The 26,065-nt window shown below is 39.2% G+C and overlaps 1 protein-coding gene across 2 annotated transcripts in view; it reads left to right on the forward strand.

The window, feature by feature from the left end:
* Positions 1-26,065, forward strand: part of FSTL4 (follistatin like 4) — an 817,110-nt gene that overhangs the window by 381,431 nt on the left and 409,614 nt on the right. For both annotated transcript variants that reach the window (XM_039485151.1, XM_039485152.1), the window contains one exon: positions 21,599-21,632. In XM_039485151.1, coding sequence (XP_039341085.1) covers positions 21,599-21,632 — 34 coding nt within the window. The remainder of the gene's footprint in view (positions 1-21,598; positions 21,633-26,065) is intronic.

Here is a 26,065-nt window from a genome sequence, read left to right on the forward strand (position 1 = left end):
AGAATAGGAGAGCCTATTCTGGTCGTCTTTAGTGCCAGATAAGGAGTATAAGTATATTTCTAGACTAGGATAAAAGGATTTTTGCTTATAAGAGCATGTTAGTATGTTTTAGCTAACCCATTCTAAACCTCTAGTGTAGACGATGCTGGTGAAAGAGAAGACCAAATTCCTCCTTCGATTTCCACACAAATAGCTAGCTAGCCCATTCTAAAGAACAACTTACCTTGTTTTTAGAGTTTTAGAACATGCTAGTTAAATCCTTTTTTATATTACACAAGGGAAAGGCTCTATGTTGAGCTAGCTGGCATTTTTCAACCAAAAAAAATGAAAATTATTTTGCAGGAAGATGTCACTTTAAATTTTTTTATCTTTTTAATTATTTTAATAGGAAGTTTCAAGACTAAATTAAAAATTTCAAATTGAATTTTTGGTTTTTTCCCCCTCCTTGTTTTGGGTTTTCAGTTAGATATTTGGTTTCCTCCATCTAAGGAAAACAAAGATGAAAATTCAGTTTGATACTAACAATTTAATCTCATTTTGTCACCACCTTTGTGTCAGAACATTTTAATTTTAATTTTGTGTTTTGAAATTCTATGTATAGGAGAAGAAACCAGGTTTTATGCTAGCTCTACTTCTAAGGGTTGAGAAACTCTTTATAGCAGAGGACATGGGGGTGGGGGGGAATTGATCCTATAGGAGGAACAGCTAAGTTCTGAATGGAAAAAAAGTGAGTGTATACCCTGAGTGTGTATGTGTAAACATAAGGTATGTACAATAGGATGAGTGTGCTTTTCATTCCAGATTTGCATCTTCATCCCTTAGATCCATTTTATGTTTTGTTTTTTCCTTTACTTTGAGTCTCAGAAATACACACCTGAATTTACATTGGAGTGTTTTTGAATGCATTCACCTGTGTTCCCTCATCCAAACAGTTTTTTCCTTATCTTTAACTTCAGTTCAGGAAACTTCAGTAGGTAGCTCAGAATGCTTTCCACTCACTTCTGAAGGGGGGGCGGGGGGAATCTAATCTTTCTCAGCTGTAGGTAGCAAGCTGTCTAGGTATTTTTTTTCTTTTTGTTCCAGCTCTGAAGATTTGTTGATAAAGGCTTTATCCATTGTTCAGCACATGAGCTTAAAGTAGGACTGGCATAATGTATCATTCATTTTTATAGGCAGCAGTAGACCTAACAGCTTGTCATTTACATTAAGAATTAATATCAGTAATGCATTCTCTGTCATGCATATGTCATGCTCTTTTTTTTTTGTTGCAGGTAACTTGATGAAAACCTTTAGCAAGGGAATGAGAGAATCAGACTTGATTTTAAACAAAATAGGCAAGATTTCTCTCTTGCTTTACTGCTCATTCAGCATTAATTGGGCATAATTAAGCCTAATGTTTCTGGTGGAGCAGTTAAAGTATAATTTTTTTTTTACTGTGGACCCTGCTTTTTCATACTGTTATCTTCAGTAAATTGTACCTGTGCTCACTTGAGATAATCCTAATAATTAAAACAATTATGTTGTACTAAGTATTTGGAGATGGCAAGCAAACTTTTGCTATCAATTCTGCTCAACAAGTCTAGACTATGTCTGCAGATCAGGTAGTTACATATCGAAATTCTATGAACTCTCTCCTTCCTCCCTCAAAACCAAACACCTATAGAGCCTGATATGAATGCTCTGCAGGCTGTATTAGTATATGGGTGGAAAGATAGAAAATGCAAATATTCAATTGCTTGAAACAAGACAATGGTTTCATCTTCCCATTATTTATCACTTCTCAATTTATATTGACAATGCACAGAACCTAAACTATTGAAGTCAATGGAAATGAGCAAAGTCAACAGTAAAGTCGATGGGATACATGCTCAGTTGGTGCACATCAAGTATTCTTGTGGATCTAAAATCAAGTGGTAATACTGCAGTTGCCTTGTTTCTATTTATTTTTGATAACCCATGCAGACTGTTGCAATGTCTAAGTGTTCTGTCCACGCAGGATGTTGCAATGTTCAGTCTACTAGGGGCTTTTGTTGATAGCAACTTGGACCTTCAACTGAATACAGAAACATGCCTGTACTGCATCTGCATTAGAGATTGCTTGGATTCTAATGACCCTGAACGTTTGTAATATTAATGCTCTAACTTAAAGTAGCTATCTTTTAGATGCTCTTGCCCCATGCTGACTGCAGCACAAACTGACATTGGCAGGAGTCGAATGTTGATTAGTTCCAGTAGTGTCATAGTCAGGTGGCTGTGAAAAATCACATCTGGGTTGGAAAATGCAGGTAGATTCTTATAGGAGAGTTTAAAATGAGATTAAAATGTATGTTGTTGAAAATAAAATTCCCCTCACTTATCTAGTTCAGGCAGTTGTGTGATGGAGGAGTACACTTTCTGATATTCCTGTTGATAAACCACTTAACCTTAGCAGGTGAAATGGTGCCTGTTTATTTCTGAAATGTAAAGTCTATGTCCACAGCATATTTTATGGAAACGTGTGAACGGGATGGGGAAATCTCCCATTAGTGTATCAAGATTTTTGTATCATCAAGAAGAAGAGTTTTAGATGAGAAAGGAACTGTAAAAATGCAGATGTATCCTAACACAAGCTTCCAATGAGCTTTCCTGTGATGGTGTAGAGATTTATTGAGCTATACCTGGGTTTATTATCTGAATTTTAGAAACAGTAGTGAGTAAAATCAGAGATGCAGCAGTCATCTCAATTAGATACCGTATGGTGAACAGATGACACTATATGATTTGAGCCATCAAAGCTTCTCTGAATGTTTATACCAGAAAGGGCAATTTTTTTAAATTGCCCTAACTTCTGTGCTAAAACCCAACTTCCTCAAACAATAGTGAATGTTTTATTCCCCCAGCCTGGCTCAGAAGATAGTGAGGGAATGTTTTGTGCTTCATTCGCATCTTTCATGAAATACGGTAAGTCACAGGCACTGACTTTTAGCTTTCCCTGGGAGTGCTCCACCTCAGCTTGGCCCCGAGGCCCCACTCCTACTCCGTCCCTTCCCCCAAGGCCCCACCCTCACTGCACCTCTTCCTGCCCTCACTCTGCCCTCTCCCCCCAGCACTTTCCGCCTGCCACTAAACAGCCGATCAGTGGCGGGCAGGAGGCACTGGAGGGGGAGAGTGGGAGGAGCTGGTTGGTGGGGCCCACCAAACAGCTGGTTGGTGAGTGGCTGCTGGTGGGTGCTGAGCACCCACTATTTTTTTTTCCCCATTGGTGCTCCAGCCCCAGAGCACCCATGGAGTTGGCGCCTCTGCAGTAAGTTTGTAACTGTAAACAATAAAAATCCTAAAGTTTTAAACCAAAGTTACAAATTAAAGTTACACAAATGTTGCAAAGCCAACCAGCTGTAGGCAATCGACTGAAACGTGAGGGCTCTACGAGGCCTTTCGGGCCTCTTGCTTGTGATAGGGCAGTGCAAAGCCATACTGCTTTGCAGAAGATCCAGGAGGCATTATGCCTCCTAGAGCTCTTCCTAGCATAAGCATGGAGCATTGCTGCTGTGCCTAGTGTGCACACTATCATTGCACCATTCCCATCCTACTGCACCCATACAACCTCCAATCTGATTGTCCTTTCTCTGAAGAAGCTTGGAAATACAACTTAGCTCCATGGAAAGAGAGGATGGCATGGAGAGATGCCTGCAGAGAATATGGCCCATTATATATTGCAGGGTTGGGACAATGCAGGAGACCGGCTTTGGGAGCTGCAGTTCAAAACAGCTAGAGTAAGCAGCCTACTCCTATGAAAGAGGCCCCTGTGTTCAGTTTTTAGAAACTTTGTTTTTTAAAGGAGCTTCCTAGATGTAAAATGCACTGAAAAGATGACTGCTTATTGCCTGCTATTTAGGATCAAAGTCATGGGAGATGGCACCAATGCTGAATTTATCCCTGTATCTTGTTGAGTTAAACTGAACTGTGTAGGAGGAGGAGAGTGCGGCTCAAAAGCTTGTCTCTCTCACCAACAGAAATTGGTCCAATAAAAGATATTACCTCACCCACCTTGTCCCCCAGGACTGCCACAGAAAACAGTACACATATTTCAATAGGTTGTTACAGTGAGCAAAAGCTTATAGGAGTAATAGTGTTATTTGCTTTTGTCTGTGTAGCAGAATTATTGCTGTCAGCAGGAATGTTTTACAGCACTGAGAAAAGTGTCCATTAGTGTAATGCTCCTGAATAGCAACAGGTGGTTCTGACACATTGTTTTCAATGTGCTTCCATCAAAACAGTGCCAGTTCTAAAAATAAAAATGCCATCCAACAAAATCCAATTGAAAAAACAAACTCACTCACTCTGCTGAGGTTCCAGACCAAATCAAAGCAGGTTTTCATTTTAAACATTTAATTTAAATAAAATAAACTTTAAAATGGGGGAAGGTGAAAAAGGACAAATACATCCACCCAAATTTTAAAAAAATGGCCACTGATTTATTTTTGGGTGCCTCAGTTTCTGGGTCTCAGATGGGAGAAACCTGTGATCTGGCTATTTTCAGAGCTTCTGAGAACCTGCATCTACCATTGAAACCAGTGATATTTGTGTGTGCTCAGCATCAAACCTTATATTCTAAGAATATGTCCACTGCAGGTACAAATACACCTCCTACCCCACAAAGACAAACGAATAAACAAAAAAACCCAACAACCCAGTATTCTTAACTCAGGTTGAAATAGCTGTGAAGACAATGCAACTTGGATTTTAATTTGGGTTAGCAGCTCAATTTAAACCCGAGTTAAAACTCAAGATGCATTGTCTTCACTTCTATTTTAACCTGATTTGGCTCACCCTGAGATAAGAACACTTCCTGTCCCCACCCCATGTAAATATACCCTCAGAGTGAAGTTCTGCCCCAATTGACTTCACTGGTGTCAGGATTTCGTGCTAATTATTTGACTCTTGAGCCGAATCCATTAACTACTCTTTGAAGGGAACTCTGACCCCATCATTGTAAAAAGTATGTTACACTGATCTATAATTCTCAACCAATGCCTTACGTAGTGCATTGCTCCCACTGCCTGTTACCTTTGCTAAAAGATTTGCATTTGCAGCCATGTCTTGGGGACTTAGTCCCTTTACCATAGCAAAATGTCATAATTGAAATGTATTACTTTGCAAGTGATTTCTTAACGTAATTGCTTCATATTAATTTACAAAATAGAAAATGTGATTCTGCAATACCAATCCCTGCCTGTTCTTTCTAGGCATTCAAGAAGAGATGGTCCCAGCCTGGAGGGGCTCACAGTTTAAGGAAAGATAAATAGAAGTTAGGAGAAGGGCCAAAAACACAAATTTGTTTAAAAGGTCTGATTCCATGTTGACAACACAATTTCTTGACTTTTTCTGATTTTTTTTTAAGCATGAGTAAATTAACATTGCATTAATAGATTTTTTTGAGTTGCACTTTAATATAAAAGGTGCTTTTTAAGAAATAGCTTATGAAAGGTTAATAAATGATTATCAATTATGAAAGACTCTGGCTGCTTGTAACCATGTTGAACAGTTCTATATATATGTGTGTGTGTGTGTGTATATATGTGTGTGTGTGTGTGTATGTGTATGTGTGTGTATGTATATATATATATATATATATACACACACACACACACACACACACACACACAGCTCATTTCTGTAAGTGTGTGTGTAATTATATAAAACAAACAATATCAATCATTTATTAACTCTTTACAAGCTGTTAATGAATGTGCCCTACTTTGGTGCTAGATCTTATCTTTCTAAAACACTAAACCAAACCCCCAGAACTGAACTTCTGGAAAGTTCGCAGTTGTATTTTAACTTTGTTATTTGGGCCCATCTCTATTCTAAATGTGCATGGGTTCATTACGTTCACCAGTAGACCTGAGAGTTGAATTAACTTTGTTTCCAAATGATCTATCGGAGATGACACTGGAATCATTATGTTATGTAGGTAAGCAGTTCCACATACAATTTGTTTATTTCACTTAGTTATTCCCTGGCTGTAGAGGAAAATTTAGACATGTTAAGAAAGAATTCCCATAAGGCACTGGAATTAATCATCAATTGCTAACAGTTAGGACAATCCACGGCAGGTAGATTACTTGTTCAATGTGATAGACCACTGATTACCTTCCAAATCAAAATGTTAATTAGTTTTTAATTTATTTTGCTGGGAGGTGTGCGTGTGTTTTTGCTGGTCTCTTAATGTAACTTGCAGATTAACAGCCATAACAAGTTGAAATGGTCAATTACTAATTAACACTTGTTTAATAAAGTTAACCTGACATGTACAAGGCTAATTTTATGTGACATTAACACAAAGGCTGATATTTATTCTAACTTTGTGCTTGTTTTCCTATATTACTTCTGGTAAAATGCATTCAGATTTTGAAATTGCAGTACAGAGACTGGAATATACCACAGGGATATATAAGCAAAGCAAGAAATGCTGAAGAACCAAAGACTTCCAACATATAACTGAAGTCTTATATGAATCCACCAAAGACTGAATTAAGGGCCCAAACCAGTGAGGGTGTTGAGCCCTTTTTGGAAACAGTTGAGCATGTATAGATGTATTTTTCTGAACAATATGAGAACAAATAGCAGTAAATGGAATTTGAGCCACTTAATCAAACTCTATATTGTTTGTGAATATTCATGTGATTCACAAGAACATTTGCACATCGTGAAAGTTTCATGAATTCATGCTGAAAGTGTCTTTTTGCTATTTGTCATTTTCTTGTTTAACAAGCTTGTCATTAGAGCTGGTCAACATTTTTTCTGACAGAACAGTTTTCCATTGGAAAATACTGATTTGACTAAATCAAAACATTTCATGAGAAGGATTTTTTTTGTCAATTTTTACAGGAAACAATTGAAACATTCCATTTAAACTTTCATATTATAGTTTATAGTATAATGGAATGTAATAAGCAAATGTTTTGACTTTTTTATATTATAAACTATGAATCAAAATAAAATTTTACCTTCTCAAAACATTTCTATAAGATCAAAAAAAATGTTTAGAATATCTTGTTTCATGAGAAGTTCCCAGACTTCAACTTTTCATTCCAATTCAGGACAAAAACAAATGTCGAAATCTTGAAATTTGCTGCAGGACAGATTTCCCTCCCCTCTTTTTGGGGGTAGGGGCAGCACTACCTGTCATCCACTTAGGGACACCATGAATAAGAAATGGTGGACAGTTACAGTGGCTGTAATCTCACTAGTTTCACAAACTAGGTATGTCCATATAGCAAAAGTTTTATTTATATTTATTCTGACACACACACACACACACACACACACACACACACACACACACACACACACACACACACACACACACACACACACACACACACACACACACACACACACACACACCCCCACCAGCTAGCTTGAATCCATCTAGCACAGTGAACACAGAACAACTTGGGATCCAGAGTGGGCTAACAAATTCTCATCCAGGGTCTAGGCCAGGTCTACATGAGCCATGCTGAAACCTACATAGCACTGTTTTTACTGTTGTTAAGTGTAGGGTGACCAGAGAGCAAATGTGAAAAATCGGGACAGGGGGTGGAGGGTAATAGGAGCCTATATAAGAAAAAGACCCAAAATTGGGACTGTCCCTATAAAATTGGGACATCTGGTCACCCTAGTTAAATGAAGGACAAGGGATCATGAAGAAACCCAATCCTGTATTATTGAGTGTGGTTTTGTTTGTAGGAAAAAGGTTTGAAGGGAATGTTTAGCTGAGAACCTCATTTGTTTATGGAGGAGTGTCACCTTGCCTCCATGGGTCACACCTGAGAATACCAAATTCAAGATAAACTGCTGAGAAATAGGGCAGACAGACCCCAAAACTGGCGGTTATTCTCCCATAAGATATACCAAACCAGCAACAAAAGTAAACTTCTGTTTCACCACGCTGGCCAACACGAAGGCAGAAAAGCAGTTTCCGGAGATATTCCAATCCTTGTATCCGTGGTTCTCAAACTTTTGTACTAGTGACTTGTTTCACACAGCAAGCCTCTGAATGTGACCCTCCTCTTTATAAATTAAAAACACTTTTAAAAATATTTAACACTATTATAAATGCTGGAGGTGAAGTGAGGTTTGGGGTGGAGGCTGACAGCTTGCAACCCCCCACATAATAACCTCACAATCCCCTGAGGGGTCATGACCCCCAGTTTGAGAACCCCTGTTGTATCGCCACTAAAAACACTAGACTTAATGATGAGTGGTTATTTAAAACCAATTTCGTCACACAAAAGGGTTCTTCTGATCAAAAAAGGACCAGCCATATATCTAGGTCAATATACAACTCGGATCTTTCCCAATAATCACGTTGTTGCCAATCCTTTAATATCTAAAATTAAAGATTTATTTATAAAAAGAAAGGGAAAAAAGGTGAGCTAAAATTGGTTAAAGGAATAAAATAAACACAATAAATGCAAAGTTCTTGGGCTGTGCTTGTAGCAGTGATGGAATAAACTGCTGGCTTGTTAAATCTCTGGTTGCTTCCAAATCATTGGAAGGTCCTGAGTCCCTTTGTTAGAATGCTCCCATTAGTATAAATTCATAATCCAGAGGTATGAGCAGGAAAGAGGCAAAATGGAGATGTTTCCAGAGTCTTTTATAGCTTCTGCCAAGTGAAGGGAAACCCTTTGTTCTCACTGTGGAAAATTACAGGGAACAAGATGGTGTTTGGAGTCACATGGGCAAGTCACATGTCCAAGCATGCTTTGCTTAGTCATAGTAGAGGCCATCACGGGAAAGTCCATTAAGTGTAGAAAGGCGTCTCCCATGGTCCGTAGTGAGTTAAGTGTTCCTTGATAAGCCATTTAACTTGAATAGTCCCTTTAAGATGTGCAGACTAAATACCTTGGTGTTACCACAGGAGCAAACATTTGAAATATAGGTACATAGTTAATATTTGTAACAATATTAATATTCATAACTTCAGATACAGTCATACAAAAATGATGCATACAAATAGCATAATCATATTCATCAAATCATAACCTTTCCATAGACACCTTACTTGACATACTTTGTACAAGATCTGTTGCAATTATATAACATTGGTAGCAACAATTATGTAGTTGGTCATATTTTAATCAGATAACATCAGAGAGGACCATATTTAGGTTCTGTCTTAGGGCTTGGCTACACTTGAGAGTTACAGCGCTGGTGGTGGCTTTACAGCGCTGTAACTTACTCCGACATCCACACTGGCAAGGCACATACAGCGCTGTATCTCCCTGGCTACACCGCTGCCTGTACTCCACCTCGATGAGAGGAATAAAGAGAACAGCGCTGCTCTTGCAGCGCTGGGGTGCCAGTGTAAACAGTGATTAATCTTACTACGCTATAACTGACCTCCGGAACCTTCCCATAATGTTTTTAAGTAAAGATAACACTCTTTGTTTTGTTGTGATGCCTCTCTTTGTTTTGTTGTGAACTCAGGGCTCCCGGAGCTGCTTATCTAAAAAACAAACACAGCTCCTGTTTGCTCGAGCAGAGGCAGGCAGAGGGATGAATGTCCACAGCTAGTGTTTGCTTGAGGAGAGAAGCATCCTGGAGTGGGGGGGGGTCCGTTTTGGAGCAGCTGCTTATCTGGTCTGAAGGCTATTTGCATTTAGTGAATGAGAGGGGTGAGGGAAGGGGTCGAAACTTTTTAAATGATTGAAGGTTGGTGCTGTGTCTCTTCAAGTCCTTAGAACTTGCAAGGCAGGGAGCTCACACAGTGTCAGCTCCAAAAATCCACTCTCTCTGTCTCCCCCACGCTCCCTGTCACACTCCACCCCACCCCCCTCTTTTGAAAAGCACATTGCAGCCACTTGAACGTTGGGATAGCTGCCCATAATGCACCACTCCCAACACCGCTGCAAATGTGGCCATGACACTGCGCTGGTAGCTGTCAGTGTGGCCACACTGCAGTGCTTTCCCTACACAGCTGTACGAAGACAGCTTTAACTCCCAGTGCTGTACAGCTGCAAGTGTAGCCAAATCCTTAGAGACATTCACTCTTTGTCCCCTTTTTTTATCTTGTGCCCTTTTGAGTAAGGGAGCTGATGTACAGGGTCTTAAAAATTATTTCTGCTCAGTACTGATGTCGGTGCCAAGTTCTTGACCATACTGCATCCATACACACAGCTTCCACTTGCAAAATAAATTTGCACACCCTGCTCTGCACAGAACAGCGACTTGTAGTGTTAGGCCAAATTGTGTGTGTGGAGATATATTGATATACAATGTGTGTATTATTTCACTGCACACACACAGGCACACTACAAATATGCTTTTTTAATATAATTTTGTTGTACAAAGGTTTCATTTGCATTCATCTAGGTTTTGCTACTCAATCCATCCCCAAAGCATCAATAAAACCTTTATGCCACATTGCCATCATGCATCAGACTGTATATGCATCATGTTATGTAGCTATTTTCTCTATCACTCTGGAGAGTATTTGCCTAGGTCACTATAAAGGAATACATTCTGTCTAGAATTGTTTTTTGTTTTTTCTCTCAAGGAAATCTGATAGTCCATTTCAAAATACTCAAGTTTATTGGCAAAATCCATGGTTCAACATTAATCAGAAGACTGTTACACAAAGTAGTCATTGTCTCTTAGCGTGGCAGCTGGAGATGCTTATTTTATAGCAGCAGAAAAGTTGTTTGTGCAAAAATGTTGTCAAATTGTATATATGTTCATCCAGGTGTTTGAAGTGAGGCTGTGTTATACAGTTGCTCAGGCGAAATAAAGCTGTTTTGTAGTAGCCGGGGGGCGGGGGGAGCGATCTGAAGAAATATCCGATTTCCATTATATTTTTTCCATCTCAGGTAGTAATAGTGATTCACACTTGCTGACACTACATCTGCTTTCAAGTCATAAGTTTGGTTAGTCCTCCAGAAGGGCAGCCTTCCAATAGATAAATGCCTTGTGAATAAATGATACATAGTACATTGATTTCAGCATAAACAATGATTATGCAGTTCAAATACACAGTTAAATTAGACATTTACAGAACTGCATTTTTTATTTTAAGTTAGTTCAATTAACTGTCATTAAAAAGGAAGATAATAGGTGCTAAAAGTTAACCTTGATGACTAAAGCTGTTGTATTGTATTAGATAAATGGTATTTAACATGCTTTGCAAGCCACATTCATGTAAAGGTTTGGTACAGTGAATGAAAAATCTGAAACAAATTCCTCTCTTCAAAACATATGATTTATGCTGTGATAAAATTACGTTTTTAGTTAAAGAAATTTGCAGTCATTAAAGGATGCCCATGAAATAAGGCTCATTTGTAACCATCTGCTTTACAGCTTCTGTGGAAAATTATTCTTCCTCAGGCTATGCATTCAAGTACTTTAGTGTCATTTCTGTCAAAGTAGTTTGGTTCTGCACTAGTATATTATCAAACTTTATTGTGCTTTTACTTAAGAGGAAGAATAATAAATGCTTTAAAGAGAGGTGAAGTGCTTTTTAAATAAGGAGGTGGTTGAACACCTAAGGTCTGATCTCAGTTACACCTTTGTGACACATCTGACTTTGTGGACCTTCTCTGGATTTACTCTAGAGTAACTGAGATTAGAATATGTCTGCTCTAATTCGCTACCTCTGGAAGCAACAGGTACAAGGCTTTCAACCATTTAAACCAGCCTTATTGGTGATCTGTCCTGATGAGATTTAATAATCTATTATATACTGAGGCTTAGCTCTTACATAGGGCTTTTCATCCATAGATGTTAATATGCTTTATAAAGGAAGTGTGTTTGCCTCTGTCATGCTGTCTGGAGAGGCTCAGGCACTCTCAGTTATATCTCAGGGTAGACTGTTAGAAAACAAGGACAGACACCCTAAACTGGTGGTATGTTCTGTCATTAGATTTCACTAAGCCAGTAACAAATGTTAATTCCTGGCTCACTATACCAGTCACAGACAGTCCCCCTAGACGCTTCAGCCAGTCTTGCCACCCAGGCAAACTAAACTTTGTGATCAAAGGTTATTAAAACCAAAAATTACACCACCTCCGGGTACTCCCAATCCCAAAGGATCAGTCACTTGTCCCAAATCAATTGATACTTTAGATTTTACACTGAAAACATCACTGGTAGCCAATTCTCTAGTAAACTAACTACAGATGTGTTAGCTAAGAAAAATAAATGAGTTATTGAGAGGTTAAAGCAGGTAAAACACATTAACACGTGAGTCCAAAATGATAGCTGAGATGTAGTAATCTGCTAGTTTTCCAAATGTCTCTCAGGGTCACCCAGCGTAACTCGGGGGATCTCGGCCTAGCATCTGGAACGGTTCCCTGTCAGTGTCCAAACAGTTCAAAGATGAAGGATCTTTCTTTGAATCCACCTTTTATATCTCCATCACACAGAAAGCTAGCTGACCGCATCTGTACCCGCGTGTGCCTTCCTTTGTTGACTGTGCACAAGGAATGCAGAATGAGTCTGTGAATTTCCATTGTGAACTCAATGGCCCTGCTTTGAAGTTAGCATCTTCTTTGATGAGTAATTTAACTACAGAGATATACATAATTCAAATACCCACCACTACATAGCAATAGATAAGTGAGAACAATACAAGTAATATTCCATTAATTTTCACAAAGAATACACTTTTCATTAACACACCTTTAATCTAGGGTTATTTAAATAAAGGGTATACATAATGTACTAGTAATGTAATAGCAAACTACGGGATACAGGCAGATGAAAACAATGCAATCTACATCTCCGTTGATACTCACATGCCACTGAATTGTCCTGAGAATTTCACATGGGCTGGCACCTGCCTGTCAGCTTCAGAGTCTCCATTTACATTTTGCTTGGGCACAATGAAAAGTGGCTTGCCCGAGGTCAGGCATCCAGCAGGCAAATAAAATAAACTTGAGTTCTGGTCCCGCTGTGGCTTCACCAACACACGCACTGAAAACCTTCCAAAGCCTCTCTCCTCATTCACAGTGGCAAAAGTCTGGGACCTCTGTCCAAGCCCTACCTCACTGAATATTCCCTCTAATAAAGTTTTCTATGTAGGTTTCTAAATCTTGAGTCTGCTCTTCCACACTATTAACCAGGCTCAATTTTGTCTTAGTTTTTCTTGTGTTGTGGTTTCTCTATAGAAAGAGATGATTTAACTCAAGCTTTTTAAAAGCATAAAGCACCCTTGTTCTAGTAGTTAACGAAGAATGATGGATTGAAGTCTGTCACATTTTCCTATTACTTTTCCACCACACGTTTTTGCCTGCATTTGTTTGTGTTTAATATTAGGTTTAATCAGAGTTGTAGCTTAAAGGCCAATAGAAGAAAAGGAGCTGCCATGTAAATTTCACAGAGCCTATGTTTTTGTTTTTACTGATATACCAAAAAAGTGGGTGAAAGGGAATTGACTTTTCTAAATGTTTCATGTCTTCATTTTATTTTGATCAACGTAATGGTTCTATTACTATTACAGTCGCTAAACCTTTAAACTATGAAGAATTCAAACAACTTGTTAAAAGGCAGGGCTCCAGGGTAAAGTTAAAAGTGCTTTTCATTTTTGCTCATACTATATGTACACAAACTGAATGATATAGGAATATATCTGAGATCTTTCTAGCTTGTGCCTCATCTCTCAAACAGCAATATTGGGAAAAGCATTGAGAAGCCGTTGGGAGTATAACTGTCTACGTATTTCAGAACTTCACTGTATAAACAGAATAAATGCTTAAAAAGTCTCTTATCCTAATCCTGGCTGCCATTTTAGACATCCCTCGAGATCACACAGGTTGTATCTGTTGAGAATTATATTTGAACATTATAAGGAAATATGCAAACGGCTGTTTTTTCTACTTTGGCCTGGAGTTAGATGAGCCTGGCCAACTCTTAGTCTGATTTACATGTCCCTTCACTCTAGTTAATGAGGATAATCTGTTTCTAACAGTGCACTTGAATTTTCTAACCAGTCCTTTAGCCTCATTGAGGATTATTATTTAAAGAACCTGACTAAGATTCTACAACTCTACGGCATCAGTTCAGGTTGGAACCTCTAATTCAAGGGGTGTCACTACCAGAAGAGGAAGAAGGTGTCACTGAAGGAATTGTCACATACTAATGAATATATTGCACACAAACCTATAGCTAACAAAGCTCCAAATCCTGTAGCCTCCATTTGAACAAATTTCCCAGAAGGTTCAGTGCAACGTTTGCCTGGGGTGGGGGAATAAAAAGGATTTGGGATTAGAAGCTTTTATAGTTGGAAGTCCTTCGTATACTCAATCGTTTTTGAAGTCTGTCCAACTTGAATGGTGGATAATCAGGCTTGGCAGAATTTGTTTTTTGTTTTTTATAGTTTTGACAGATAATATCAATGTTTATTTTTAAGCACTTTTTTAGATTTCTCTCTAAATTTTCACAGTTGTGAAATTATGGGAGGGCGAAACAATTATTTAATGACAGTATACAGTGAGATTTAAAAAAATTAAGCTTTATAAACTGTTAAAACACATTGTATACTTTGACGTGATATTAAAGTAAATATCTTGAAATCAACACATCATACCTTTTTTTTAAAATATACTATTCATTCCCTAGTCCATTTGTAACAAGCCTAAATCACTGGATTTTCCTCTGTAAGATCTCAAGCAGTATTTTTCTTACAGTGCCTGTCTGTAAATTTTGATGATTATAGATGGAAATATTTTTTCATTGTTTTGCGTGCGTACAGTGAAATCGCTGTTTACCAGGATTTACTGATAAAAATCTAATCCTTGGACAATATTCCCCAAAAGAGGGATACATCATTATTTTGTTATTTCTATTATGGTATCCCTAAGAACCTTAATCAGGAATTAGGGCCCATTGTACTAGGCATTATACAAACAAGTAACCCAAGGACATCCCCTACCACAGAGATATTACTATCATATATTACCTAAGTACTAGAGAGAGGAAAAAAATAGACAAAATAGGACAGAGGACAAGGTAACAACAGAGATGTGTTTGGGTTGGTAACTAGAGTGGTCTCAATAGTCTCAGATCGTCACAGCTTTAATCAAAGTTCCAGGGGTTTAAACTAGAAGTTCTTCTTCGAGTGCTTGCATATGTCCATTCCACTGTAGGTGTGTGTGCACGTCTGTGCACTGGTGCTGGAGAGTTTCCCCTCATAATACGTATAGGACAGCCCTGTCCACATCTGAGCTGCTCCTGCTCTGAAGCCACAGTAATAAAGGGTGGAGCTGTCCCCTCTCCTTCAGTTCTATTACCATGTGTGGTCAGAACGTTTGTGTTCCCTGTGAGCAAACTTTTCGTTACTTGGTTGCTTCCTAGTGATACTCATTTTTCATCATTTGACATTTGATATTTTTTTTCTTTTTGTGTCTTTATTTCTTATTTCATTAAAAAAATGTTATTAGCTTTTCTTTCCCCTGGTCAGATGGGCCTCACCTGGTCCTAGGGGACATTACACCATGGTACCAGGATTTCAAACCTTGCTTAGGTGCAGGAAGCCTGTGCCTATCAATGACCCTCATTTGTGCAGTCTCAAGAGCTTAGGTGAGGCCATATTAGAGACAGATGTTAAATTTTTCACAGCTTCCAGCCCCATGATGAAGAAGCTGAGGAAGGAGTACCTCTGCTACATCCTGATGGAGACTGCCTATGGACCAGTGTTGGAACCCCCCTTTGGTCATCCATGGGACGCTCTTTGATGACTCCTTCCTGGAGTGCTTCCCAAGCTTGCCTGCAGATAGGAGCTGAAGAAGATCCCTATTATTGGGACTTCAGAACAATCCTGGCCTCGGAAACATAAGAGGTCAGCTCTTTGAAGTCTAGGATGTAGGATTCAGACTCTGAGGTAGACTCTTGAGTCTCACAATACCAAGAGTCCATAGCTTTCTTGCAGTCCCATTCCCTTTCTTGCAGTGAATCTGTGTAGGTTTGAGAAGAGTACAGCCAGGGACTGGGATGTTTGGGCCACACATGCCTGAGCCTCAGAATTGTACCAGCCACTTCATTTTGCCCTATTGGATGCCCCCAGCATCCAGATAAGCATAGCTACTATCTTCTGCAACCAGATCCCTTGGGAGGGAGCCTTCTTCTGATGGTACCGAGATCCTGTTCTGATCAGCCTATGGTGTGTCAAGTACAAGATTTGACTCTACCCTAATTCCACAGGACCACCCTTAGGAGCACTCTCCCCTTGTCTTCTCTTAATGCATCCTCATCAGCTGACAAGGCTCAGATACCAGAGGCATCCTCCTCGGTACTTGATTACTTTAAGGTATATCAAGAGCTTCTTTGGAGAATGAAAGCTGCTTTTGGCATTCAGATGGAGCTAGTGGAGGAGAATACCTAAAAACTGATTGATATTCTCCATCCTGCTGTGGCAAGAAAGGTAGCCCTGCCTAAAAATGATGCCATTATGCATCCAATCAAAGCACTGTGGCAAACCGTTTCCTCCATTCCAAATGAATGGAATGTGGCCAAATGAATGGAATGTAAATACCAGGATCTATCCCAGGGATTTGCGCTGTTTTACTTACATCCCAATTGAGTTCGCCTATTTGTGGCTGCAGTGAAGGAGGGAAACTAAGCTAAGGCTACCCTAAAGAAAAAGATGCCACCAACCTTTTGGCAGAAAGATTTATTCTGCAGAAAATTTACAGCTCCATATTGCCAATCGTCATGCACTGTTGTCAAGATATGACTATTCTAGCTGGGAGGCAGTCTCTCAATTTGGGAATAAACTGCTGGAAGGTTCCAAAAGAACAGATTTCAGTGCCTTGTTGCTGCCTCTTCTCTCAATCAGTTCGGCAGGCCTCCTTGGACACAACAGATTCTGCAGCCATGGCATAGGCAGTAATTATGCACTGTTCCTCCTGGTTGTACTCCGCGGGGGTTCCTTTGGAGGTGCGATGCACAATTGAGAACCTATCCTTGTGCTCATCTAAAACAGATGAGGCTTTGCACACGCAGAAGAACTCAAGTGGTTTAGAAGTCTTTGGGTCTCTACACTCTGGCTACCATGAGGACGAAATATCATCCTCAATACCTCTTCAACAAAGTCATTTTAGCTTCAATGTTCCACATAGAAATTTTTCCACTGGCGGATCTGTTGGCAACTCAAAGTGTCTCCATTTCTGTTCCAGGGTGGGTCGTAGCCGTGGATCAATATCCAATGCTTTCCTGTTTCTGTGGGACAAAGACCTATTTATACGGACATCCACCAGTGCCTCTGATCCTCAGTCATTCTCAAGCTGAAACAAGATCATGGCAGAATGATCCTCATAGTGCCAGCCTGGCCAGGACTGCTATAGTATTCAGACCTATGCAAGCTGTTGACTTGAGAACCTTTGCTGTTACTAATAACCAGAGACCACATCACAGAGAACCATAGCCGGGCACTGCACTCAAATCCTCAAATGCTGCACAACATGGCATAGTTTATCGCTGGTAAAATGCAGAGGAGGCTCACAGCTCAGCTGCAGTCAGGAATGTTCTCCTTAACAGCAGAAAACCTCCCACAAAAGCTGCTTACCTGTGGAAGTGGAAATGGTTCTCCATCTGGGCAGCCTATCATAATATGTCGCCTACTCAAACTTTCTGGACTATCTCTTATATGTTAAGGAGTCAGGTGTAGCCCTCAGCTTCTTTAGGGTGCATCTGGTGGCCATCTCAGTGTTTCTCCCTCAAATCAATGAATGTTTTTACTCACCCTATCACAACCTGAAAGGGCTAGTTAGATTGTTTCTGCCCATCAGGGATCCAGCACCGTTATGGGATTTGAGTTCAGTGTTGTCTGTTCTCATGGACCCTCCTTTCATACCTTTGGTGTCTCGTTTGCTTCTATGCCTTTCAGCAAAGGTAGCTTTTTTTTAGTGGCCATCACCTTCACTGGGGGTGGATGGGAGTGAACACATTGGTCACTGATCTGCCATACGCAGTTTTCTACAAGGACAAGGTTCAGTTTAGACCACATCCTAAGTTCCCACCTGAATCAGTTTATATAACTGCCAGTTTTCATGAAGCTTTCACATCCAGTACTTTCTTATCTTAAAACTAACACACTTTAAATTAAGGTTATGCAATTACCAGAGTACATAATGAGATAGCCAGGAACAATTCTTCATTAGTTTTCATATCATCCGAATATAAAGTAAGTTAACTTCTAAACACTAAATACAGGCCTTTTGACCTAATGTTAATTAAGTAGAGTAATATACATAATATAAAGGTAATTACAGAGTTACAGGACATGAAAAAGGATATAGCAACAACAGGTTAATGTAGTTCCACTGGTGTACATCAAACAGGATGTAGGTAGATGAAGACAAATACAATTAACATCCATTTTAACAAGTGAATTGTCCAGGTATTTTAACACTCCTTTGAAGTTCACCCACCAGTGAATTGCGCAAGGGCTCTGATCTTAGCTGATCTGTCAGCATCACACTCCAATTTATCGGTTTTACCTTAACTCACCACTTCTGTAAACCACACAGCATTTGTGAGCATTTTTAGTGGAACAAAAGTAGGGTTGTATAATAAAGAATGAAGATTGAACTAGAAATAAGAGAGAAGTGATGGAGGAAAATTGTTACAACACAAAACAAAATAATAAAATGCAAATGATAAGTGTAGACTTATCAGTAGTCTACTTTCCTCTATAATAAAGTAATTCCCCCCTCCCTAAGTTCACTCTGTTGCAGAACTAACTGGTTTCACAAGCACCAAGATCCAAACATTCATGAAGGCCCCCCTCTTTCCCCGCCCCCGCTCCTTAAGAAGTTTCCTCAATGAATGAATACTGAGTGCCTTTCTCTACACTCTGTTATACTGAAACAACCTTTTGCCTTTGTTCATAGCCAGGGCAATCTCCTGCCTGCTATTATGTTCCTTTTCACCTCCAAGTGGTTTTGAGCATTTACAAGTTTCTTTGATGGTTTTCCATTGACTGTTCATCGTGTAGCAAAGCTAGACAATAGAACCTTGTATTACATCAGCAGCTGACTAGGGAGGGGTAATAACTCATGTTGCTTGAATGGGCCATCTCCAACACACATTACCCTGGTGACTAATTTTTACTCCAAGTCCATAAAGCATATGTTCAATTTTAATATGTTATTCCTTATATATTATCTATCTAGGCTTCTTGCAATGATTGAGTCTTGACAAGTTATGTGCCTTCTGTAGATACCTTAATGTTACTCTTTATAGATAAATATTCTGCAGGACAGGTTTGTCAGGTCTGAAGTGAGAGTTGTTTCCAATGACCCTTTGTCAAGGAGCCTCTGTTACTTGGGGTATGTCTACACAGCAGCTAGACACCTGGCAAGAATTGTTTCTGGCTATACATATATGGATATTTTAATAGTAACAATTGCTTTGCACAGAGTAGAGAGGACATATTGGTTGTGTCACCCATTTCCAAGTCAAGCTGGGTTTCACCATGCCTGCTCTGTGAATGCAATGGTTTAATTCTCTACAAAGGATGGAGAAATTTGGACCCACTGGAAGGGACCTTCTCTCACTAAGTTGATAAGCAAATATGGAGCCAGAGCTGGCTGAAACTCAGGACTTAGATTCAGTCTGAGTGGCTAGCTAATCTGGCACTGTGGTCCCTATGTGCCAGAGTCCCCAGACCTGGAGTAGCCTGCACAGCAAGGCTCCCTGCTGTTGATCTGGCAGGGAATTCTGTCCGTGACTCAGCAAGTTTGTCAAACCTGACTGACTGTCACAAGAAATTTCTGGTTCAACAAATCAGCATTTTTCAAAGAAACTTGCTTTTGTCAGAAAATTTCCAACCACCTTGACTTGGAACTCTTATGCCCTTAAGATAGATGAAGACAAGACACTATCATCTACAGTAGAAAGTTGTATGTATCCAATATGTGACTAAATATAGTACCGCTTCGTTATATAACATAACTCGATCCAATACTAAATTTTCCTGCTAACTAGTTTGAGGTAGTTAATAACGTCGTCCACTACATCTTAAGTTTGATTTAACTTCGTAGGTACTGTCACCTGTCATCACTCTGATACCCTGTTTTTCTGTTGTTTTTCCTCTCAGTTTCAACATCTTTTTGATTTTAGAGTGCACTGTCTTGGTATCTTACCATATGGCAGGAATTCCCTGCCTTCATCTGGTTGTAGGTATATGTGGACATGGCATTAGCTATGTGGTGCTATATTTTACTTTGGCTAAATGTAGACCACTCTACTTTACAAATGAAAACAATAAAGTCCATATGAAAACAGAATAAGCATCATAAGAGCATGAATCTCTTGTTATCTAGGGAGGCGAGAAGCTACTTCACTCTGAGGAAGAAAAGTAAACTTTGCTTATTTCCACACTTAGATAAATAAACTTATATGAACAGTGAGTGCTAAGGGAATGAAATGAGGTTAAAGAGGCCACCATCTGTAAGAACAGAGGACTTTGAGCCTATGTCAGAGGATCAAGGAACTCAGATGTACAATGCATCTTTACAACCAAGAGCTCAGCAGCAGATGTAAGAGGGAGGAGAACTAGCTCTCAAAATCTAGGGTGGATCATCAAAAAAGAATTTTACTGCACAAGTAGGTGCAACAAAGGAAGGATTGGGATCTTTGCTTCCAAGCTGGTGGTAGTCAGCATCTGGCACTAATCTTTGCTGTCTCAAGGGAACACCAATATTGTTAGTCTAAGTGATAAATCACCATATGAGAACATGCAGAGACCTGCCTGGCTCACTGCGAGTTGGCTTTATTTGTGTTTTAAGGTTACAATCAATGGGCCTGATTCTGCAGCCCTTACTCAGGCAGGCAGTCCCATTGTCATGTGAGTCCTACTCAGTGTAAATAAAGGATGTAGCTTGTGTTTCTCTCAGCATCCTCCCCAGTGCCTCAGTCTCAGATATTGGTTGTTAGAGGTGGTATTTATTTGGAAATTTTCATGAAAATATGTTTGTGTGTAGTCATGAATTATTAGCTCAGCTTTAAATTAGATGGTCTGTTACATACCCACTTATGGTTGAGATTCAAGAGATGGCATATAGCCTGGGAATATACTGTAGGTCTCTTGGTGACTGTTGTGTATACATCAAATTAAAATAAGAAAGTTAGCTTTCCTAGAAATGGCAGTAATTAATGTTTTTGCAAGAGATGCTGTTGACAGCGCTGATCCTGTAAAGGCTTAATCACATCCTTAGTTATAAATACGAGTAATGCCATCAATTCATCTGGGCCTATTCACTTCCTCAAAACTAAGCACATAAGTCTTTACAGGATTGGTATCTGTTTTACAAGTAAAACCAAAACAGTTAATATAACAAAATCCCTTTGATCTGCGATCTTGTAACCCAAAAGGGAAAAAAAATATTGATTTGAATTAAGGTTTTATGCTTTTCACTGTAATTGATCAAAAATGATGACTCTGATGGATAACCTACTGATCCATTAAATACTTGACGTTGTAGCTGTTTAGTTATTGCTTAGAGCCTCATAAGCACTTCACTCTGACAGGGACTATGTTTTAGTGGGTCTGTGTTTATGCTACTTATGAATTATTCCTGTATACTTCAAAACAAAAAAATTCTCTTTTTCCTTGTAGGAATCCAGAAGCTTTGAAGGCACAAGAAGAAAAGGTAGGAAAAATATAGGGTTTTTTTCCTCCCAATTTGTTTGTCTCTGTTGATTGATCTTGAGGTAACATGTTGAAACAAACGTGAACCTACAAACTTGAAAGAGGCTACTGTTGTCCAAATTTTCAAGAGCCTGCTTCATAACATTTGTCTTTCAGATTTTATGAAAACCCACCTCCAGATGTTTTCATGGAAAAAGAATTCAATGCAAAGTAGCATGACAGAGCCTTGGGGATGTGTGAGATGGGTTTTTTTTTCTTTCCTCCTAGTGTCACTTAAAAACACACTAGCTGACTACGGGATTCAGGCTCAGACATTGAAACCTGCTAGGGAGAAAAAAGAATCACTTGTCCCAACTCCACTGCAGTTGGTGCTCTGAGAATTTCCATTGCAGGAAGGAAATGTCAGTGTTGGAGATACTCCCACTAAGGCAGTCTTGAAAATAACAGAGGTGGGCATTGATCACCAGCTTGTTGTGGACATCATCTTTATGAATAATTAGGACAAGTAAATATCCATCTTCCCATGAGCTGGCACAAAGGTACCATGTATATACAAGAAGATAGCTCTCTGTAATGCTTTTTATCTATTCAATTAAAAGTACTTTAAATTCTATGAATAAATCCCATTATATTTTACTGAAATTAAATTGAAAATCCTTTTATCCTTGTTGCTCATGTAAGTTGCCATTTTAATGTATTTCTCAAAAAGATACCTGCCTATAGTTTTGGTTTTTTTTACTCAAATCGTGATGCCAGAATATTCCCCATGAGCCAACTAGTTGAAAGCAACACATAAAGATACCTGATAGTTTAGTGGGTTTTTGGAACGGTAAAGGAGGAGGATGTTTTGTACAGATTGCCTGGGGAGGTGGCCCAGTTGTATAAGAGGGAAAGAGAATATTATAAGGTTGGGATGAGGAAGGTTAGAAGTAAAGATGGAACATGTGATGCTCTGACGTCCCTGTACTGCCACAAATGCAATTTCTCTCTCTTTGGTTCAGGATTTGGGCAAAAGTGTGATACTAAACGGCACACAGGAGAGTATTAGGTCTGCGAGCAGGTTACTTATTGTAATCACTAAAGTCTATCTATACAGGTGTTTTTAAAACCAGCATTTCACCTGAACTGGTAACATCATTCTGAGTTTTAGCAGTGACAGGGGGACCCACAATGGATGCAGTGAGTGGCCAGTTTAAATTAATTCTTGTCAGCTGCCTCTCCAGACCATCAACAAGATGTCACAGACAATTACCTGATTGTTTTGTGAATAAAGACCATCCAGGGCTTAAAAAGGAAAGGGAGAATGCCATCAGGAGGTACTGACTGATCATCACTAGATTTTTTTAACATGCATCCACAATTGTGTGGATACAGCCAGTGGCTATAGACTCCAGGAAAGAAGGAAGAGGGTGATGGGGGATGACATCACCAAATGGGTAATAACAGCTATAGCAATTAGAAAGTTTGTTCAAAGGTACATAAATGTTAAATAAAAGAGTCATGCCAGTGTACTGCTACTTGAGCTCAGATCCCACTTCCTGTTTTTGAATTAGCAACTAATTGGCAGCTGTCTCTAGCAGCTCTTTTATTGTTATAGACAGATGGAGGAAAATCAGCTATCAAAGAACTCATTCTGTTTATCATTAATTTTGATTTTGTTTAGCAGATGTTTTCTGGATCTCAGTCACCTGCCTAATCTGTTTTGGTATAATGTGAAGTGGGTAACAGTCATCCATTAAACAGATTAATAAATTCCCTAATTTCATTCTGGTAGCTTCCTTAATTGCTCCAGACATACAGAATTCTGAGAAGCAGGTTGTAAACCATCATGGGTTTTGTTGTATCGTGGATAATAAAAGGTCAATTTAAAATGTATGTTGCCATCTGGGCAGATATTGAGCTTTTGTTTTTCTTTGCAGTAGGTTTGTGTAAGGAGGAGTTCTGTAGGTTCCCAAGAAAGTAGGTCAAACTGAAACAGTAGAGAGATTTTGTTATGTATTTTTGTTATATGACCGTTGTTAAAGGAGAAATCTGATTGGCTGAGGTGCATGTATCTGCCTTGACAGTAGCTGGCACTCAGGAGTTAACTTGCTAAAAAGTGTATCGCTCCTTTTAAAAAAAAATCAAGATAGCAAGCTATATCAGATACCCATAAATTGTAGGTGGTTGAAATTACTTAGGTAGGCATCTTCAAAAGTGCGCATCATTGGCCTAACTCTGCTCCTGCTGAAGTCAATGAGAGTTTTACCATTGATTTAAGTGAGACCAGAATTAGGCCAACACAGATCACTTTTGAAATCTCAGACTTGACAGTGACATCTCTTAGGCAGATGGAGGTTTTACATAACTCTTTCAGATGGTTGAAGACGTTTATTCATATAACTCATGTTACCTCACAACACATTGGTTATCAGTATAACCACATTTCCAGTTCTGTTGCTATTTATCCATAAAGATATAAAGTACCAAAACTGCCAAAGAAGGTTTGCTGTGGCCCAAACAAAGCAGTCTGTTCTCTTGACTGACAGTTTTGAGTCAATGCTGAATATGAGATCCCCTAAAGAAATGTGAGGTTATGTGCTTTGAAATTAACCCCTTATGAAACCACATATTACTGTGATTCTTTTTTAAATTCAGGCCAACAAGGTATAAGGTTTAACCACTTTCTGTTTGTTCTTTTTGTTTTGTTTTTTCTGGGGCAGTTTTACAACTGAAAATAACTGAACCACAGTTTTATGCCCATAGTTTATTGAGGATGCAGATATTAGCTGCTAGATGTTGTTAGGGGGCTTATTCCTTCACCCTCTCACTTCCCTGGTCCTTCTCGCATCAGAGAGCAACAATACCCGAAGTCCAAAGGCGCAAACAATTCAATGTTTATTGGGGTGAACTTCCAGCAAGCATGATTCCAGTTTCCTTCCTTAGTGTCCCCCTTCCCATCCCCTGTTCCCATTCCCCCTTTAGCAAAACATGATCCCAATTCCCCCGTCCCCAGTCCCTGTTCCCATTTCCCGCCCCCCCCCATTACTTCCTGATTGACTGCAGACTATACAGTAAAACCTGAGTTTTGCTTAGCTATACCTTAACCAATCATTTTACTGAAATTTAACTAACCAATCCTAACATATTGTAACATGGTTATTTAACCAATTATATTCCACCACCTTCATTGGTTTACACCCAACAAAATTAATTATACAGCAGACAGAAACAATCAGAGACCCAGACAGAGACCATGCAAATAAACATACAAAACAATACAGAAGTGAGGATTTTACAACTACATCTATACAGACGTAAGGGTTTTCCAGCTGTCTCTATTGATAAGTGAGTTCTTGCCAGACAGGATGCTATCAAACTAAATTTCCTTTTACATCTTCTAGGCTCTTCCCTTTCTCTGGAGGTGATAGGAATATCAGGATAGGATTGTATTCCTAATAGCTCAATAGCACCTTATTTCAATGTAACTAGTTTGGAATGTGAGGATGTGACCATACACTTCCCAGCTTATGGCAGTCTTTGCTGCCTAGCCGAAGAACCAGGCCTCAGACTGTCACAGTAAAAGAAGGCCATTACACAGACAGACAGTGATTTTTTTATTCTTTCTTTTATACCTCTAACTAGCTAAGTGACAAGAATACACCTAAATTCTTAAAGTATAGGCCTTTGCAGACAGGCCTGAATATCTATATCCTAACAGATGTCTGACAATCTAATAATTCCGTTCTGTAACTATGAAAATAAAGGCCATGAGTAAAACTTTCAAAATTTCCTAAGGGCCAGATTTTTAAAGGTATTTAAGCATGTAGTGGTATTTGCAAAAGCATGTAGGCCCTAATTCCCACTGATTTCAAAGAGTGTTAGGTGCATTGGTGCTTTTGAAAAATCATACTTTGTGCCGGAATACCTTTAAAAATCTGGCCCTAAGTAATTTAGGACCCTAACCTCCATTTTCAAAAGGATTTAGGAGATGTAATCTCATTGGAAAATCATTGAGATTTAGGCTCAAATCACTTAGAAAACTGTGAGACTTAGGCTCCTAAGTTAGGCTTCTAAGTTATTTAAGTGTTTTTGGAAATCCCCCTTTCCCCTGAATATCAGTTAATATTGTCTACAGTTCTCTTAAGTAAAATTGACATGGCCAATAACAACGTCTGATTCACCACTGCCTTGCATCTTGTGTGGTCATTTACACTGGGCAAAATAGGTGTAAAATGCTCCTAAATAACTATGGTAGTGTTTTATGCCCACTTTACACAAGTGTAAATGGTTACATGAGGAGCATGGCAGTCTAGAATCAGGCCCAATAAGTATTTCCAGTCACAAGCATGTTTTGTTGCATCGCATTCATTTTCTCCAAGCCAGTCTCAGTGCCATGAATACGATCTGTCAATATGAATTCCCCAGAATGTTGGACTGCAATACAAACAGTCT

Source organism: Mauremys reevesii, linkage group 8 (assembly GCF_016161935.1).
Source record: "Mauremys reevesii isolate NIE-2019 linkage group 8, ASM1616193v1, whole genome shotgun sequence".
NCBI classification, from domain to species: Eukaryota; Metazoa; Chordata; order Testudines; family Geoemydidae; genus Mauremys; species Mauremys reevesii.